The sequence below is a fragment of the Lycium barbarum genome, chromosome 5 (assembly GCF_019175385.1).
Source record: "Lycium barbarum isolate Lr01 chromosome 5, ASM1917538v2, whole genome shotgun sequence".
NCBI lineage: Eukaryota > Viridiplantae > Streptophyta > Magnoliopsida > Solanales > Solanaceae > Lycium > Lycium barbarum.
In genome coordinates, this window is record NC_083341.1 from 16,547,184 (window position 1) to 16,568,331 (window position 21,148).

At 38.1% G+C, this 21,148-nt stretch overlaps 1 protein-coding gene across 1 annotated transcript; it reads left to right on the forward strand.

Annotated features, from left to right (window-relative positions):
* The first annotated feature begins 4,542 nt into the window (after nucleotides 1-4,542).
* Nucleotides 4,543-11,851, forward strand: LOC132640571 (uncharacterized). Its single transcript, XM_060357200.1, has 5 exons — nucleotides 4,543-4,747; nucleotides 5,914-6,056; nucleotides 6,153-6,282; nucleotides 9,729-9,920; nucleotides 11,351-11,851. Exons 1-5 carry the CDS (start codon nucleotides 4,607-4,609, stop codon nucleotides 11,558-11,560), a joined length of 816 nt encoding a protein of 271 aa, XP_060213183.1. The 5' UTR covers nucleotides 4,543-4,606; the 3' UTR covers nucleotides 11,561-11,851.
* The last annotated feature ends 9,297 nt before the right edge of the window (nucleotides 11,852-21,148 follow it).

Here is a 21,148-nt window from a genome sequence, read left to right on the forward strand (position 1 = left end):
TGTTCCTAATCTAGGGTTTTCAAGAAAACCCATCTCAAGGTTCAAGAATCAAGATTTAGGAAATCTTCTCCAAAATTCTAGTCTTTAATTCAAGATTTTAGAGCAATTAAGGTATGTAGAACTTCCATCCATATGTGGGAATATCTACGTTCTTCCCCATGATCCGTTTCTTGATATCCATGAAGTTCAAATCCTAGGGCATTAAACCCAACATATTGGTAGCCCGTATTTATGTACATGAATTTTGTATCTATATTCGTTATTGTATTCCTAATCTTCCATTATGGTTATTAAGAATCCTAGTTTAATCCATAAGTCATGAACTCTTCCTTATGTGTTCTCATTATGTTTATATGAAACTTTATGATTTTATCTAGCAAGTTATAAACATGTTTTCAAGTCAATTATATATATAATTATGAACTATTGTTATTACTCATGGATCAAGAACATGTTTGCCAGACTATGACAAGTTATCTCATGAAACCATATTACAAGATATTTCATGAAATCATGTTATAAGTTATTTCGTGAAATCATGATTACAAGTTATTTACAAGTTATTTCAGGAAAATCCTGGGCTTCTTAGCCAACTATATCATGTTCATGTTTTTGGGAGTTGCTTAGTTAACCGAGAAGGCTCAGATAGCCTGAAACTACGTAGCCACCATATGATAAGGGTTGTCAGCAAGGAGGCAACACCTTCATTATGTAGTTTAGATCCTTATATGCTTATTATTACTTAAATCTCATATCCCTGGCAAGGTGTGAGTGTTCTGCTGGTAGGACGCAAGTACCAGATCATGTTGTCGGTTATACTATAGAACTCTCCACGTTACAAGCAGTTTTGTATACGTGTATTTCCATTGATGTACTGTTTTCAGACTTTACTCATGTTTCATACTCATGTTCAAGTTACATTCAGTTTCAGTTCATATCCTATACCTATGTTGTGCCATGTTCTTCATTTCAGTAGGTTTTACATACTAGTACTATTCATCATGTACTAACGTCCCTTTTGCCTGGGGCCTGCACTTCACGGTGAAGATGCCAATTTTCAGGAGCATACACCTGCGCAGTAGGATCACCTCAGTTATCAGCTTATTGGTGAGCCCCACTTCTCTCGGGGTTCAACATAGAGTCTGCATTAGTATTTAGTTTATGGTAGTCCAGGGCCATGTCCTGGTAGTTAGTATTCAGACATGTTTTAGAGGTTTCATAGATAGATATTAGTTCACAGAGTCAATTATGCTTTCATGTTTGCAGACTATTACGTTTTCATGATTTTTCATGCTATGAGATAATTTTAAGACTTTATTCCGCAAATTACATTTTCATGATTCATTTAAATTGCATCATATAGATTATATTGTTTTGATGCCCATGTTGACAAGCAAGCCATGAGGTTCGCTCGGACACATGCAAGCAAGGCCCGAGTGCCATGTTATGCCCAGGCCATGGTTCGGGGCGTGACATATCCAGTGGGAGAATTACAAATCAGTACGCATAGATATACAAGTTTATACAACTTTATACACATAACTTTGTGAATATACATATTTATATGTCAATATACATATTTATACAAAAATATAACTGAATAAACAACTATAACTGTACCTTGATTTACTTGATCTCTTCACCTTAAACTGGAAATTATTCCGAACAGCATAGTTATGCATCACACTAACAACAGTTTCCTTGTTCTTATAAACCTGATCCTCCTCAACTTCTTTGTGTAACATATCATCTATTATACCAAATTCCTTGTTTTCAATATATTCATTATCACTTTCATTCTCAATCATATCTATTGTATCAACATCTTGTACAAAATTGCCTCTATTTATACCACTCGAGCTTGTAGCAACTGAATCATTCTCAACCTCCCTCATCGTGACATAGAGCGCAAAGTCGGTAAACTCTGGATTTTTCTTTTTCAATCGATATAGACCTGAACTCCAGTATCATTGTAGATTAGGATAGGCATCAAACCACCCCTTGGAACAAACTTAATTTCTAATGCATTCAACTGAGTATCTATTCTGATTTGCTTTGAAATTGCTTCAACTAAATTTTCAAAGTTGAAGGTAGACCCAATAGCAATACAATTAGCAACAAAATTGACAAATTTATTGTCATGAGTCCATTCACCACTATGAAGAAGGTATATAGGATAAATCTCCATTGAAACAAGTTGAAATCACGAATTGCAACAAAAAAATTGAAATTCAAACCATAAATTGCAGAAAAAAATGGAAGCAATTGTTGATTTCTTTCACCAATTGCTAATGTATATGAAGTTTTCGAGCTCCATTAGGTTTGATTTTGAAGTATCTATGTATATGAAGTATTGAAGAAGAGAGATTGGAGGCAACACAATACGGACAAAGACGGGGATACCAAAATAACGGAAAAAAAGTTGTTTCTTTTAGATATAAAAATGGGCCTATTGTATTTTTGGGCTAGCGATTTGTAATGTAAAGTTTGGGCCATTCTTTTGCAATGTATATGTCCCAGTTGTATATTTATGATTTTTCTCTTTATTTTACTAAATTAAATTTATTAATTATTTATTGAAAATGTAAATTTGACTACTAATATTTTATGTAATTATTTAATGATAAGGATAGTATTGTAATAACAAATTTCTCTTAATTTGAAAATGAACAAGTAAAAAGGAAAAAAAAAATTTAGTAAAAGAACCAAGTAAAATAAATCAGAGAGAGTATTTCAATATCCATAATTTTTTTGAACTCCAACACATACTGTTTGGAGTGTCGCATGTAAATTTTTTGAACATTAGTAGATCAAAACTAAAATTGTATTTTAATTAAAAATATTTTTGTCTAAATTAATTTTTTATATTGAGAAATAGCAAAACATTGAATAATTTTAAATAGTACTCCCTCCGTTCCAAAAAAATTTATCTTCCTTCCTATTTTTAATATGTTCCCAAAAAATTAGCACCTTTTTATATTTAAAAATAACTAGTTATGGCAGGCCCGTGCTAAGCCCGGGCCCAAACTCAAAATATAAAAATTTGTATTAAATTCTTTTTAACCGCACTTTGGATTATTAAACATATCCAAAGTATATCACTTATGTCACCGGAGGAAGAATTATAAGAAGAGATTAAAGTAGTGAAGCTATCTAATCACAATCTGATTCAAACCAAAATGTAGATTATATTTATGTTGCATTTTTTAACAAGCAGTTTAGAATATAGTTACAGGACTCTTAAGCATTTTTATAGTCCCGTATATTTCAACTGCTGATTCATGATCGTCTAGGCCATCAAAAGTTTGGTATGTACAAACCATCAAAAGACCTTTGTACAACCTCGCCAGAGTCATATTGAACTGCAAACGAAAATAAGGGATATGTAATTAGCATCAAATGTAAATAGGTGAAATAGAACAAACATGACAGAGATCAAAAGAGTGGATACTTTATTTTCATCAGATATAGCCATCAATAGATGTAAATGTAATTAACATTTCAATTATTCGTTATGAAGTACATATAATTAACATTTCAAACCACAAGGCAGGTAAATGTTATAATGACAAACATGGTAGAGATTTTTGAAATTACCCTATTTATTTTCTTGTCTGCTCTTAACTTTTATTACTCTCTCCATCTCAACTTTTCTTGTCTGCTCTTAACTTTTATTACTCTCTCCATCTCAACTTATATGAGGATATGTGACTTGACACGCAGTTTAATAATGAAAGAAGACTTTCTAAATATATAAATTTTATTTTTACAAACTTGAAAGATCTATGTTAAAATTTATGATCAAAGTTATAAAGTTTGACCTTTGTACTTCGAAAAGGTTCACATAAATTGAAACAGGGGGAGTATATAAATTTGTCTGGCTAGAAAGCATTTCATTAAGGAAAAATAGAAGTTTAAAATTAATTTTTTATTAAATTAAAAATGTGTCATTTTTTTGGGATTGACCAAAAAAGAAATGACAAAATAAATTGGGACAGGGGAGTATGTGTGTATTAATTATAAAAAAGGAAGTTTGACGTGTATAAAGGACTTTCTAGAAATTTAAATTGTACAAAAGTATTAAAAAAATGAACAAAGAGTTTTTTTGTACTTTTAGTTACACGTGTTTTTATTAGTCGGTGACATTAGGTTCATAGTACATATCTTCTCCAGCAAAAAGTTAGTCAAATAGGTCATCTTACCAAAAAGGGCATGAAAGTGCCTTTATTCATGTATAGTACCCTTTAGTAGGAGAAGCAATAAAGGATAAAAACAGGGGCGAATTTGGAAGAAGAAACTTTAGTTGACAAGCCTAGTTATAATCCAACTGAGGACGACAAAACCTGTTAGATTGGCCTTTGTATATATATAATTTAACTTTATGATATGATTTATAATCATATAAATATCTAAGACTTATTTTAAATTATATATATATATTTTTTTTAAATTTTGTGTCAAGTTAAATTAAGATATTTTTTTTGAGCCGGAGGGAGTAGTCATTAAAAGCTTTGATAAAAGTGGCTATTTGTCCATATGCCATATGTGTTGGGGCTAAAATAAATTAATCCCTTGAAGCATTGAACAAGTGAAGTTAGTGGAAGGGATGATACGGACTTGTTCTAGACTATTCTCAAATAGCCTTCTCATTGTCAAACCTAATACAACACTCTCCAATCGTCTCTTTCAGGTTCGTGCAATGGCCACTTCGCCCTTCAAAAAAGTCCAGATTCAAAGAGATGACACTGTAAGTACTATTTCTTTCATTTTCCATTTATCCAATTGCCTTACTTTTAAGCATCGAAACGAGATAACCCTCCGTCTCAAAAAAAATTGTCTTAGTTTGACTTGACACGCAGTTTAAGAAATAAAGTAACACTTAGTGAAATGTGTGGGTTGAAACAAGTATTTAGATATTTGTCTCCTTCTGTGAAATTTTGGTATTGGAAAATGGACCCAATAGTGGAATGGAGATTTTGAGATTCACTTAGTGGGCGTTTGGACAAAAAAAAATGTGAAATTTGAAAAAGAAAAGGTACTAGTATTTGGGAAAAAGTTGAAAACTGGTATTGGAAAATGGAGTTGTGTTTGGACATGAATACAAACTTGGAAAAATGTTGAATTTTTCTGAGTGATTTGGAGTGAAAAATGTGAAAACAGGTATTTGAAGTTTTTCCAATTTCGGAAAATTGTAACAATTCTATGTCCAAGCATGCGTTCGGAATAAATTCAGGAAAAAAGTGAAATTATCCATGGCCAAACGGGCCCTTAATATTTTTTGAGAAAACATTTATACTTATTTTTTTTTTCTGAGAAAGAGATTCACCTATTTTATTGATAAATCTTACTTAGCTTAGGATTGAGGTGTAGTAGATTGATTGATTGATGACCTTTCAATTTTCTTACATGGAGCGCGAAGGGGAGAGAAAAATCAGGCGACTTGGAATATAAAGAATTGTTTTTTTTTAATTGGATTAATGGGATAGTGTGCAATTTTCGTAGAGAAGTGTTGATTTTGATAAATAATTCAGATTTAGTTTCTGAAAGATGGAAGAACAAACATTTGGCGTGCTTAGTGTTTGGATAATTATTGGTTGTGATTTAAACAAGTTCATCTAAGATGGAATTGAATAGAGTGGAGTTATATCATAGGATTCATATTATTGATTGCAACTAATTTGGGATTGAAGCATAGTTGATTGATTAATCACTTTAAGGGAGCTCTTCTGTGTAATGGTGTTCAAGATGTCTTCTATGTCTTTTTGTTCTAACCTGCTGTATATCTGTCTCACTTTCTCTTCGCGTAATAGAAGGCCTCAACTGGAGATGCGAGTTGTAACTTAGCCTGACCAGTAGAGTGGGACGTATTCTTTCTTCTTCTAACTGATTCTTTTGAGGGATCTTATCATGCAGACATTTGATGCATATGTAATTGGAAAAGATGATGCCCCTGGAATAGTTGTGCTTCAGGAGTGGTGGGGTGTTGATTTTGAGATAAAAAACCATGCTGAGAAAATTTCTCAATTTGATTCTGGCTATAAGGCACTTATCCCTGAGTAAGACTCCTTTTAATGAACTTCGAATTGATGAACATCATATCTCTCACGATGTAGCTGACTGTTGATGTTATTTCTTTTACTTTGTGATTTCAGCTTGTATCGTGGAAAAGTTGGGCTAGATGTTGCAGAAGCACAACATCTGATGGATGGTCTTGATTGGCAAGGGGCTGTCAAAGATATTCAGGCTTCAGTTAATTGGCTGAAGTCAAACGGTTCCAACAAGGTGCGTGGCGTTATACTACAGTCAATTTCATCAACCAAGATGGTTCAACTTGAAGCTATTGGTTCATGCACCTATTAATTTCTCAGACATCAAATTTGTGGATATTTTAGAGTATAAAGTTTGACTAATTATATAGACTGCATTTAGAATCTTGTCCGGAGCAGCTGAACTATTGGTTGAGACTTAATGTTTCTGAAAATGAAACGAGGAGACAAGATTATAGTTCTCCTTTGTTGCAGAGAGTTGAAACGTAGATTGGTCTCTTAATTACATTATAAAAAATGACTGGTCTCTTAATTAATATAAGTATTAGTTAACTGTGTGCTGGAATGTTATCTAATTGCATTTTCAACTTAAATTTAATCAGAAAGCGAAAGGAAATAGGTATTGTCAATTGAAATGATCTAATGTGGGTACGCTGAGGTTCTATCGGTAGAATTCTTGTACTAAATCTTATCTTCAGGCTATTCTTATATTTTTTTCAATAACGGTGGTGTCCAAGCCACTTGAGCACATCTTGACTAACTCACCGAGTACCTGCTAATTCCATCAGTACATGTATCGGTTACACAGATGGGAAAAATCACCTAGTATTTTTGTCTCTGTTGGGATTTGAATCTTGGTCTTCTAGGCCTTCCCACTTCATTAATCATTTAGCCACACCATCTTCTAGTTCTAGCGTCTCATTATCCTTGAACATTTACAAGGAAACATCCCAATGGTGACTTAAAAAGCAACGAAGAAGTGGCTTATTTGATCATATATTTTGGTGTTCACCTGTGAAACTTCATAACAAATGCTTCTAGTAAGCGGTTTGGTGTTTTTGCAACATCGGACTACAGATTTACATATAATCCTTTCGTCCAAAGTAATCTGTGTCATTCCTTGTATGACCTATGTCAACATGATATCAAATACTTTCAGAGGAAGGTCTTGTTATTTGTCCTTCAATTTCTTTTTGAATGAGGCTCAGCAATTTCTTAGAACCTATTTTACTGTGTCACCTATCAACCTAAAGTATACCCATTAATGAATCATACGGAGCCGGGAGCTTGAAGGGACTGCCATGTAACGCTGGAATCTACTTATTTGTTCTCTTGTTTCTTTTATTGAAACCCACCAAATATTGTTTTCCTCTCTTCCAGATGCTTCCACTTTCATGTGAAACCCTTGTTCCTCTCATACCATCTTTCTCTCAAGCATGTCAATCTCTTTATTGCGGTGTCTCTTGAATATGCCGAATGACCCTGATCCTTCGGCTTCAATCTTCAAAAGTCTAATTGGATTATAAGAGAAATATGAACAAAACCCTAAACCCCTCCACCCTTTTCGACTTAAATATTAGACGTTTGTCTGCACAAGTGGATTATAAAAGAAATATGAGCAGAGGATAAACTGCTGTGGAATCCAAGCAAAGATGGGGCTTTCACAGTCAAATCTGCCTACTTAACAATCAGCAACTATGCTCATCAGATAGTCGACTGGCCGTGGAAGTTTATCTGGAAGACTAATGCTCCTACAAAGGTTCTATGTTTTACCTGGCTGGTGGCTAGGCAGGCAGTTTTGACTTGAGAAAGGTTAAGAAGAAGGGGGTTCGAGGTAGGCTCCAGATGTTTGTTTTGTGAATCTTACACAGAAACAACCATCTGTTTCTTCATTGTTCTTTCACTATTCAGCTGTGGCAGCTCTCTCTCAATATTGTGGGGATCAAATGGTGTGTGCCTGCAAACACTGTTGATCTGCTTAAGAGCTGGAACAGTTGGGGAGTTTCAGTTAGACAGAAGAAATGGTGGAGATTGGTTCCTGCTTGTATTTGGTGGACAATTTGGAAAGAGAGAAACTCTAGGGTTTTTGATGATAGGGGGGTAATCATGTGCAGGATATTAAGATGAAGTGTCTCCTTTTGTTTCACTTTTGGTGTAAAGAATGCTACTTAGAGGAGGACGTTTCCTTAATAGATTTTATAGGACAATTGTAACTGTTGTTTAGGATTTTTGTTGGCTGCGGGGACTTCTCCTCTGTAAATATGGCTTCAGCACTGCCCTAGTGCTATCAATACCAATGTTACCAATTTCAAAAAAAAAAAAAAAAAAGAGCTATTTAAAATCTGAGTTTGATGTAAGCGATGCTTTAGTTTCTTCAAAGCTGGTTTACCTCATCTTCGATGAATAACATTTTCAGCTTGAATCTTCATGTTCCTGCTTTCTGTTATATAATAAGGTGAGGCGGGCTTTTAGTGGAATCTTGCATGAAAGGCCAAGAGTCTTCGGCACATAAATGGGCCTTTTTGCTATTTTTGGTTTTCTCCTTCTTTCGCAGAATAATTAACTATTTAACTTCTAATGAACTTTACTTATCAAAGAGAAAGTATCTCCATTATGACGGGAGTGGTCTAGTGGTCAATGAAGTGAGCTGAGAACCATGAGCTCTCATGTTCGATTCCCAACGGAGGCAAAGAGTACTTGGTGATCTCTTCCCATATGTCTGAGCCTTGGTGGATAGAGTTACCTAGTACCTGTGCTTGTGGAGGTAGTAGGTGCCTCATGGAATTAGTCGAGGTGCATACAAGTTGGCACATACACCACAGTTATGAAAAAAAAAGTATCTCCGTTATGCCAGTACTGATTGTTAGCATTAGATGGTAGAGCCACGTATCTAGGGATTTTTTTAAGCGTATTCTTTGCCAAGTATAGCTCAAGTTTCGTCAATATTGGTTATTTGAGCTTGTTATACTTGCTAGTTATTATCAATATCACTTTTGGGATGTAAAACACGACAAACTCAAGACACTTCAGTTATGGGATGCTGTCAATTATAGGACATTCATTTCTATAACTATAGAACACTTGCCATTAGAGCATTGACTGTCTGGAAATTTGGAGGTTAGGGGGTTGTGAGAGATGATAAGTGCTGCTTGAAGCAAGGAGATTCCGATGGAACTTTTGTAATTCCATAGTAGAGACATGCATTACGAGAAAATAAATTAGTTTTAGCAGTATTAATGTTAAATATCCGTAAGTCAACCTGTCCCCTATAATCTAACAAAAGATAAGAAGTTAATGCGTTTCTCCTTTCCACTTTTCTCCCTTAGTTCTTTTTGAAATCCATGCATACTCGACAACGTTTGCAAATGATGCACTGATTTTAGTCATGATATGTTGTAAATAATATTTTAGGTTTCCTTGAGTTATAAAAGCTTAAAAGAAAAAAAAGATCCAAGGTCATCTTGTCACCATACATATAGCAGTGTCTTGTTCACTTCCATCGAACTGCTTACTCTATAGCATGCCATGTGTGGATTCATCAAGTAATGCTTCATTTTATTTTCTTTTTCTGTTGACCTCATTATACGCTTGATGATCTTTGTGGACATTATAGAGTTGTCAGCATTATTTAACTGATATTTTTCATGCGAGAACTTATGATTTACAAATGTGTGGTATTAGGTTGGTGTTACTGGATACTGCATGGGTGGTGCTCTTGCCATTGCAAGTTCTGTTTTGGTCCCAGGGTTAGATGCTGTTGTAGCCTTTTATGGGGTTCCTTCACCAGAGCTTGCTGATCCTGTTAATGCTAAGGCACCTGTGCAGGCTCATTTTGGTGAAGATGATGCTATTGTTGGATTTTCAGATGTAAAGGTACATTTCCTCCTAAAAGGGTTTTTTTTTTAGCTTAATGTGGTTCGTGCTACTTGGCTTCTGTGATATATATGTTCCTGTTTTCATGTCATGATCATGGAACATGGTTATGATGTGCCATTGTGTATTTTCTAACTATTTGGTCATTCCACTTTCCTGGCCCTCTTTGGCTGGTGCTTTTACCATGGCTCATGCTGAATGAACATTTAGTTTTGGCTGGTGCTTTTACCATGGCTCATGCTGAATGAACATTTAGTTTTGGCTGGTGCTTTTACCATGGCTCATGCTGAATGAACATGTAGTTTCTGCAATTCTTTGTGGGGTTATTGAAAGGGTTTGGCAGCTAATGGTATACTTCATCGAACATGTTATTGCAACACACTATAGATATAGATTACTCTATGTTGCTTAGATTATTCAAAATCCTTGCTGCACTTTTGTCTATCCAAAACGACTTGGGTGTGGGATCCACACTGGATTTTGTCCACCTAACTTGGGTGCTTTGACTACAACTGTAGCCAAGAAATATAGGTTGATTGGATAGCTTCAATTAATCGTCAAAATATATACTTATATATGTCATAATATTCATCTATTGGCTGTATCTTAACACCTATACTCAATACTCTTATCCATATCTTTGAATTGTAAGATCTAAGGGATGACGAATCCGACTCAAGATACGTTCATGTCTGGTGCCCATACTTGTATCCGAGCAACATATGATGTAATTGTAGTACACACAGACATCTGTATGAGTGTTGTGACTTTTGTTTAAATATGAGTTGTGAGTTGCTTTCGATTGCACATAGGTTCTTTAAGATCCACCAATAAAAAATTAAATAAATAAAAAAGGAAGGAGAAAATGAAAACTCAAATAAGGTTAAATTCTTGGGTTTTAAGAATATCCATATCTTCATTGGTTGATGTAACATGGAGAAGAATGATCTGGGCAATAGAAGACAGACTGTAAACAAATGAAAGGGGTCCTTCCTGAGGTATTTGTTGAGCCAGCTATAGAGCAACGAATGTGGTATTGAGCATCTTGGGCTGATCGTTTATTTTGCTCATGTAATGAAGATGCATACTTCCTCCGTTCCATAATAAGTGGTGTTTTAGGCTTTTCATTTTGTTTCAAAATAAGTGGTGTTTTAGGATTTCAAGAAGAAATTGGTCTTGTTCTTCCAAACTTACTCTTATTTATAATCAAGAATCATTAAGTAGCTTTTCTTTTTCTAGGCATTAATTAGGGGTATTTTAGTAAAAACACTCATAATTTTCTAAGAGAGAGCAATTTCTTAAGGGGTGTGCATAAACAAAAAACACCACTTATTAGGGAACGGAGGGAGTAATTTGGACGTATAAATATAAAAACATATAGTTCTTGTGATAGAAAGTAAAGTCAAACCTATCTGTGTTATTGTTTGTAGACTGCAAAAGCTCTAGAGGAAAAACTGAAGACATCAGGAGTTCCACATGAGGTTTACTTCTATCCAAAGGCTGGACATGCATTCATGAACAAGTCGCCGGAGGGTGTTGATAGGAGGCAAAAGATGGGGATGCCTGATGTAGAAGATGCTGCTGTCGAGCAAGCTTGGTCCCGCTTCCGCTCATGGATGAGTCGCTTCTTGTCTGCTTAAGTTGCGTTGCTTGTTTTTATTCTATATTAGGTTGTTGCATGGTTACCATAATAATTTGATGTGTCTTGATGATCCGGGACGTTCCCTTGAAGCTTGCATTTGGCCCTTGGAATGTTCTGTAGATTGGACATACACGTGCTCGATAGGGATTTTAGAGTATCCCATAATAGTGCACTTCGTTAATGTCCAGGAAAAAAGTTTTGAGCACTGAATAAATAAGCTCATTGTCCATGTAGTCGGTCTGTATTATCAGTGTGTGCAGAGTAACTATCACTATCGAGCTTGCCACCACTCTCTCCATCTCATTTTCTCTACTTGTGGTTCACCTTTTTAAGTCAACTTTATATGAAGACCGAGGCAGTGGTATATTGAAAATGACAGCTGAATTAATTGTAAGTTATACACAAATTAGAATAATTTGATCCATATATAATAAGGAACTCCATTTTCCCTGCGATAAATAAAAAAAAGTCATAACTTCAAAAAAAGATTGAGAATAATAAAACGATAAAAGAAGAAAAAAAGTAAGATGAGCTGCACAGCTTGCTATCGAATATGTTGGAGAAATACTTGAACTATTGACTTTATTGTTGTCATTGCTAGTGTTATTGTTAATTTACTGTTATCATTATTGATGCCATTGGCCATTGAGGCCGTAGTATTTTTATTAGTAGCATTGTGAGAAATATTGTCCAAGTTGGGCACTTCCCAAATTTTGGGACATTTGGAGGCCAGAAAATTTTGATTGGTTATATAAAGTTTGTCCAAAATTTTGAGCTAAAAGGGACTTGGAATTGGTTAGATGTTCCTCTAAATTGCGAAGAATTTTGACTCGAGTTAGATCCAATGTAACATAGGAAATGGTGCGGAGGCTGAAATGGTGCCATAGTAAAGGAAGAAGGGAAGAGAGTAGTGGCCAAAATATTTGAAGTCACTAAGCCATCTGCACTTGGCATGGAACCTGAGAGCAACATTCTTGCTGCTATTGCCATCGCAGCCAAATTTGACTCTCATTATCATGATCCCTGTCATGATAACAAGTTTCAAAACTTAATCAAGGACCTTATCATATTAATCAAGCAATTGATATTATTATACTAAAAGAATTTCACGTGTCATATATTTAGATCAAATAATGTTTATAGAAATATCTTCAAATCATCATATATGAGATTAGATCCCGAACATATCAACTATATCCCAACAAATGTAACATTCATAAGAATTGAGATAGAGGAGGAAAAGATACTCAACTTAATTAGATCAAGTGGGAAGTTAAAATAATGAAGAGTTTGTCGAATGAACCTCCCACTAGATGCGGAATAATTTCAATCATTGGAAATATTAACTTGATATTTGGATGTGGAATAATCTCTTCTCTAATTTGTCCATTGACAGACTAAGAAATATTGAATTATACACAAATGTTTCACCTAATCTAATGCTTCGCTAACCCATCCAACCTAATCCAACTAAGCAATTCTTACATACAACTTTATAAAGAAAAGTAAAACGAACTCATTAGTGTAGGATCTAAACTCTAACCCCTGTGATAGTAATAATGATAGCCATCGAAATACATATCACCCCAATTTGATTTTAATCAGCATATTAAGAAAACTACATATCACTCCAAAAGGGAGCATTGAGTCATTAAAGAATTACATCTTTCCCACAAGGGCAGCTTGGTTTAAAACCTTTATAGGCTAAATTGTCTCATTTGCTGCATTCTTTCGTTTTGTAAAGCAACACTTTACATGGCACAGTAACCAGAATAATATATTTTAATATTCATGATTTTTATGTATTTCTTTCTTGGTGCGCTATTTTCTCTTTTCTATCAGAAAATGATAAATAATCACAAATTAATGAAAAGACATATATCATGTGAAACATTATTGAATAAAAAATATAAATATAAATAAAAGATATACTATACAATAGTAAATTGATCAAAATAAAAGTTCTATTTCTCTTTGTGCTTTTCTATTTTATGTTTACAACCTTGTTCGACAAAATAAAAAAGAAACTTTCGATATGTTATGATTTTAATGGTCTTGAAGAACTGCATATTTTTATATATGAAAACTCCTCCAGCAAAATAACGAAATACAAAATGGTTTTTGTTTACTTATTAATTGTTGCCCATATAAGTATATCTCACGGATATTCACGTCTGGAGGATATGTTTGAACATATCTCCGATCTATGGAGCTTTAATTTAACTTTTGTTAGATTCGAAAACAATGTTTCTCTACTTGATTAGGATATATGTTGTACTCAATTCATTAGAATCCTTGGCAAAGTAGAACAACTACAAGATTAAGTGAAACATCCAAATATCTTAATACATTGTGCAAAGTGGAGAACAAAAGACTTGCTACAAAAGAATCCCTCCTCATCGATGGCGAACTAAGAATTTTATGGAAGGGTGTCAAAAATTATAAAAAAGTAAACATAAGAAAAAAAATTAAAGGAATTCAATACAAACAAAAAATTCTTACACCCAAAGATAAAACAAAATAGAAATAATACTCTCTCTGTCTCAATTTATGTGACACTTTCGCTTCCCGGGATTCAAACTGTATGAATTTTGACCAACATTTTAAGATGTAATTTTTCACCAAATTGATATGAGAAAAGTTGCAACTTATAGTACTTTTCATTTAATTTTCAAATATATAAATTTTAATGTTAAAATTTTGAGTTAATCTAATCCAATTTCGCTTCAAAGTTTAGTCAAATTGACTCTTGAAAAGCGAAAAGTGTCACATAAATTGGGATGAAGGGAGTAGTAAAAAACAAATCTGAACTATCATTTTTTCGCGAGTTTCACTAACCAACAATTAGTTGTTTCCTTATCCTATCTTAACCTTAACTATCACCATGTATGTATTAGAACACACCTAGTTGAGTGGATGGTGATAATTTAGGTAGAAAATATCGAGGTGTGTTTTAAAACACTCCTAAACTCGATGTGTGTTTAAATACATAGATGATGATAGTTATGGTAGAAAAAGGAACATTTGAAAGTTGGAGCGTAAAACTAGCGAAAAAGTGATAGTTTAGCGGTGATTTTTACCATTAACTCAACAAAATAACATGAAATGCTGATCAATTTGGTGTATGGAACCAGCGATTACTGCAGCCATAGACTTGACAAAATGCTTGCAATGAAAGCAACACTATGAGCACTATAGTAGCAAGGACTGCAAGAAACTTAGAAGATTCATAAATATACTTCTTCATAAATCTATTAGAATAGCTTTACTCTAAATGTATCCTCAAATTTCTCATTTACTGTCTCTATTGCCATCTCTAATTCCGACTTCTTGTCCTTCTTCTTCTGAAATTTCCCAGTTGTTTTCGATATCCCGTTAAAAATATCAGCAATTTCCTCATCACTCAAACTTCTTTTTATAATCCCTGATTTCTTGAGTAATTCCACATCTTTTGGTGTATCCACAATTCCACACATTAAATCCACATACTCAGCTAGCTCGAGGGTTGAATTTTGTCCGACTGCTAATTCATATGCTACTAAGTTTCTTAATATAACTTCAGAATCAGAATGTAATGTGATTTCAGGGAGATAAAATGCGCGTTGTTCCCCTTCCTCCTCCTCGACGAATTTAATATCCCTGATGCCTCCTTCTGTAAGCTTGAAATTAATTTTAGCCATTTCGTTAAGTTCTGTAACTGATGGAATCTCAATCTCTTGTATGACTAAACGTGTTTTCATCGTCCTGTTTATTGACTAAAACATTGATGTGATCCCATGGCAAATTCGTCATCAAACTAACCGGTTTCGCTAACATTTGCATCCCTGGAAGGCCAAGATTCACAGCAGTCTGCACAATTGGGACAATAAATGCAAAGCTCATCGGCGTAATTCGTCCTTCTTCGACTTTTTGATTGTTGACTATCAAATGAGGCATATAAGCCAGCAAATGAGGGCTATTGAAGTTACGAAATTCCTTTTGCTCTGTCAACTTAAGAGGAGAATGTGCCTTGCAGAAGTTGTAGAATTCCTCCCTATATAGCGTACTATAAGGTTGAAAGAGCGCTTTTCGCGTTTCAATTAGAACAAAAGAGGGAATTTGATTCTCTAGCATCATAACATCTCGAGCCAAAGTTCTTCGTTCAGAATCATCAACTTCTTCCTCACCTGCAGGGGGCGGATCAAACGTTAGTGTAGCGAGTTCATTTGAATCTAGTACTTTCAACACAGAACATAAATTTATATGTAAAAGAGATAATGGTAAAAACACATCTGAACTATCACTTTTTCGCGACTTTTACACTTCAACTATCAGTTATTTCCTTTTCCTATATGAACTATCACCATCTATGTATTAAAAAAAAAAAACTAGTTGAGTATGTTTACCCTGAATTTGGATAATCAATTAAATTTGTGAGTGGGTATAAGATATGTGGTTAAGTCTCAATCTACTTGATGAAAGAAAGATATAAATATAAATATAGATATGGTATGACGAGAGCGATGATAATCTGTGGTTTTGCTATATACTCGTATGCACACCAATGTATGAGTGCTATTCAATTGAAGAAATGCAAGAAATAAACACAACAAATGTGACCGAAATCGGGTACTTGAGAGAGATATTTTATATATATATATTGCTAATACAGAGTGTTCTTGATGTGTGAAAAAACGAATCCCACAAAGGAGAGGGATGAGCTCTATTTATAGTGTTGCCTCTATGGGCCTCATACAATACAAATCCTTAAAAAATAAGAGGAAGGACAACTCTGAGCGGGTTAGGTTGACCGTACGGTCTGACACACGCATGGTTGGTGATTGACCATGACAGGACGCTACCGACGCGTGGCTCACGCGCAACGGCTCTACCGGACCAATAGCCACGGATATTCAGACTAACGGCCCCGACCGACCCGATGATGAAGAAACCGGACCAAACGGTGCCCCTGCTCAGCTCCGGTCCGAGCTATCTTCCGGTCCGAGCGTTCCTCCGGTTCAGAATGAAAGTCTCCACCCATGTTCTTGTAACCTTCTTCCTTCGATCCCTCGTCTCTCCGGTTTGACTCATATCCGGTTTTTACCGTATACAGATAGTCCCCACACTTCCCGGATCACCGATCTATCGGAGCAACGGGAAGTGGATGAATCACGAAGCTGGTGACTCCGTTAGCTCGTTGTTATCTTCTCATTTTGACGGGAACGGTTGCGTTACGTCTCCCTTTTCAGCGGCCACCTGCCCTATCCCGGATGGTCCGCTCTGACAACCGCCGCATGCACGTCGTTTCGAGTCGCTTCTCATTAATTATGGGGGCACGTGGCGCTCCTGGATTGGCCGGGGAATCGTAACCGCCACAGTCCCTTGCCTATATAAGGCCCTTCCATTTCATCATTTGAACATTTAGTTCTTCGACTAATCCTTTTTGCTTCAAACGTTCCGCCTCTTACACATTCAATATCTTTGCTCATAATCATCTAAAAAACTTGATTCTTGTTGATCTGCTGCTTGCATTACGTGAAAAGGATCAATTCCGCCACCTTTTCTACTTGTTATTCTCGCCTGTTGTTGCTTCCTTCTGTAGCTTTTGCCATTTTTTGAACCTTTTGATTGTTCCCTTTGCTCTTTTGCCTTCTTTATCTCCTCTTTCGAATCCATTCAACTTCTTCCTTTCATATTTCCCAATGTCTGAAACCACTTCCCATGACATTCCCTCGGTTTCATCCCCAGGAACCGAGGCCCTATCTCCGGCTAAAGCAAAGACCTCCTTCGAGCCTACAGCCTCGGATATTATACAGGCCAAACCCAACTTCAACAAAGACCTCGAGGTTGAAAAACCTTCGTCGGTGTCCGACAGGGGATTCGATGTGAGGCGATACCCCTCCTCCATTACCGAGGATAAGCTCGACCTGGTCCGGGCTGACTGTGGGTGGCATACGCGCTCGGTTCAAGTCTCCGCCCCCGGGCCAGACGAATCAGTCACCGACCACCGGAAAGGCTTTTTGTACGTTTACACTTACCCCTTCACTCTCAAACTCGACCCTCCGATCGACCCGGTCATCTTAGACATATGTCGGACTTACGGCGTGACCTTGGCCCAAATCGGTCCGATTGTTTGGAGGGTCGTGGCGTGCCTCCGGCTACTGGCCAATAACGCCGAGAAATAGCTCACGTTGGCCCACTTGATACGCCTATATTCCCCGAGGCTATTCCGGGGCGGCGTAATAAAACTAGCAAAACGCAGCCGGAATCCCTTTTTCTCGAAGATGGATGAAGACAGAGACCGAGGCTGGTTGGAGCGGTTCATCCGGGTGCGAACCTCGGACATCATTCCGAATGATTTCATACCCTTCCCGGAAGAGTGGAACAACAATCGTAAGCCTGAACTTCGAGTTATTGCCTTTGTATGTTTTATCATTCTTCAGTCTTATTTTCTCACTGCTTTTCTTATTTTTATTAGCCAACGGATACATTCCTCCGGTCGTCCGTAACCTGAATGAATAGGTCACGGCACTCCTCAGCCAGTATGACCACGACAACCGGACATGGGCCCACCTGTCAGGCGACCGATGGGTCGCCCAAAACCACGGTAGTACTTTGCTTTTACCCGTGTTCACTGTATTTTTCACTATCCGCACTCATTGTCTCTTCGACTTTCAGGTTTACCCAAGGGCTCGGTGGATCCAAGACCGGAGTCGGGCGCCGAGCCCACAGCGTCGGCACCTGAGTTCGATTCAGCGGGTGCGTCTCGTGCCCTTGCTGCTGCTACCGCTACTAAAAGGAAGAGGCCCTCGGAGAGAGGGCAAAAGTCGAAGAAGAGGGCGAGGAGCGTCGCCCGGTCCTCACGGGATGAAGCACAACCCGATATCATTATTCGGAGAGTTGATGCCGATTCTCCCGTGGCTCCGATCCCTGAGGAGGTTGTTGTCGTTTCACCTCTTCCTTCTGCTGCTGAAGGATTTCTGGTTCCGGTCTCACAAACAGGTGCGGAAGAAATTATTTCCCCGGCTCCTCTAAAGTCGATTGACTTTGTCGACATTACAGGTGAAACTTCTTCTGAAGAAGCTCCCCTGCAGAGGATAAGGAGGTCTGGGGAGGTGGCCGCTGCTGAAGTCGGTCAAAGGACTGGGCCGGTCCCGGAGATCGAAGTCCCCGTTGACGTCGATCTGACGCCCGAGCATGAGCCTGCTACAACTACGGAACCCCCGATCTTTGCCAAAGATATTGAGGCTGCTCCAAGTTCCTCTACTCCGGCTCCGAGGCCTGACGAGTTTGACGATATGTTCTCGGGCACCCCTCCCGCTATCGGCGAAGCTGCGGGATTCAGGCATCTCCCTATCGCTCGGGCCACGAGGTCGGCCAGCCGATCCTCCGAATCTGGGGCCAGGGACAGCTTGGTGCGTATTTTCCCGGCGCCAAGCATAAAGCCGAGGAGAACAAAATCGGTCGTGGTCACCGTCCCCGAGGACTGCAGCTTCTTTTCTCGCCCGGTGGGCGTAGCGAGCTATCTGAGGCCTCTTGTCTCGGATTCGGACAAGCGGAAGATGACCGGGGTCACCTGGCAAAGCCTCATCAACGAGGGTATGCATGCGGGCAACCGGGTAGGATTTTAAGCCGTTTCTGCACACCTTTACTGAGGATTTTAACCTTGTCCAGTTCAAGTTTTTAACTTGCTTTCTTTTGCAGAGTGTGGTTCTTGTCAACGAGGCCTTCGTCCGCGCCCAGCAAGAGATGGATGATCTTAAGGGCCAATTGGATGCCCAGGGCCGGGAAATGGAGAAGTATCTGCACCTTCTTCGGGAGAAGGAGGAGGAGTTGAGCCGAGCGGTCGCTCTTTCCAATCTTCAGCCCGAGCTTAACGCAGCGAAGGCTGAGAACAGTCAGCTGGGGAGTGAACTGGTCGCCATGACCGAATACAATCGGAGCCTCGAAGCTGAGAAGATCGACCTTAGCCGGGATGACGCTCAAATTTCCTCGAGGCTCGGTGAGCTTGAGACCACTTTCTCCTAACTCCGGGAGGAGCTAGATTTGGTGAAGTCGAATGCTACGAGCTTGGCCGAGAGGAACTGGCTGCTCGAATCTGAGAGTGCCCGGTATCAAGAGTGTGCTAGGGTGTTCAAAGAGAAAGCAGAGAGCAGGGCCCGGATGTGCGATGATCTGAAGAACGAACTTAAGGAAACGACCGATGCAAATGGTACCCTCCAGGCTGAGCTTCAATCGGCCATCCAGATGCAGAATGTTCTTAGGGAGGCTCGGGATGCCCTAGCAGCAAAGTTAGCCCAGGTCGAGGCTGATTTGAACGAGGCTCTGAAGAGCGTCGAGGCCGCCGAGGCTTAGGCTACTATTGTTGCTGAGTATGAGAAGTGGAAGTCCCGGAGGATTACTCTCGAGCAAGCCGAGCATGGCTTTACCGATCTTCCGGCCCTTATTGCCGAGGCTAAAAGGGCCGAAGGAGAGGCCAAGGATGCTCTCGGTTCCGACTCCGATGACTCTGAGCGGACAGAGTCTGAGCGCTCCGGTTCCAGCCATTCCGAGTAGATTAGGGCCTGTACTTGGCTTTTATCTTTGTTTTATTTTTTGCCTCTGCAGGACTTTGGTTTTTCGATGTAAAAAACATCCCTTTGTATAAATGAAAAATGTATCTTTCTGGTTTCCTTGTTTGAATGTTTGCTATTACTTTTGCCAGAAGTGTTGGTCCGTTTTGAGGGCAAGCTGGCTCGTAGTCGTTAGTTCATCGTGCTCGTAGGACTTACCCGATGCGTTGTGAATTCAGATGTCTCCGAAACACGATAGACGTTTCCTTAGGGCCGGTATTTCTTCGGCCTTGGCTAAGTTTTGACGTAACGGTCCCCGTTTGGGGAAGTTTATCAAATTTTTGCTCAGATCATTGTGACCTCGTTGCCTTAGTCGAATTTTTTTGACGATTTTGGCTCGGTTCGCTATGACCTCGTTGCCTTTGTCGAATTTCGACCATTGTGCACGGTATAGGGCGTGTGAATGAAGTAGTGTCGAAATACAGCGGTTATCACCGGGGTAAAGTCCATTTATCAGAAAGACACCCGAGATATTATTATCCGAACTTTCGATAGTTTTGTGCTTGCAAAATGTTTGTTCACATGAGAATTTTCATTCCTTTTGCCTTTGCCGTAGCAAATACTAAATGGGACACGATTCATTATGATCGTTTGGTCCTTACATCGAATGCTAAATGGGACACGATTCATTATGATCGTTTGGTCCTTACATCGAAGGCTATGGCCGGTGGCCGGGATAATTTTGCCGTAGCAAGTGTTGAGTTTCTCCGTCTTCTTTGACCGGGGTAATCTTCGATGAGGGCATAGTATTCCCCTAGCATTTACCCTAGCTGCAAGGTCGGGTGAGTGCTATTAAGTCCCCACTCGGATGGCGTGACCTCGATGGTCCGAACGTTAGTCCTTTATTTTTGTCAAGTAACACGTTGTACTTGTTGCCTCATTAAAAACTTTGTCGGAAAACCCATTTTGGGACAAAACCGTGCTAAGGAAAAGAGTGCAACACGTGTTTTCAGATTTGGGTTCTCTGCTCTGCCTGGTATTTGGCTTTCTGCAAA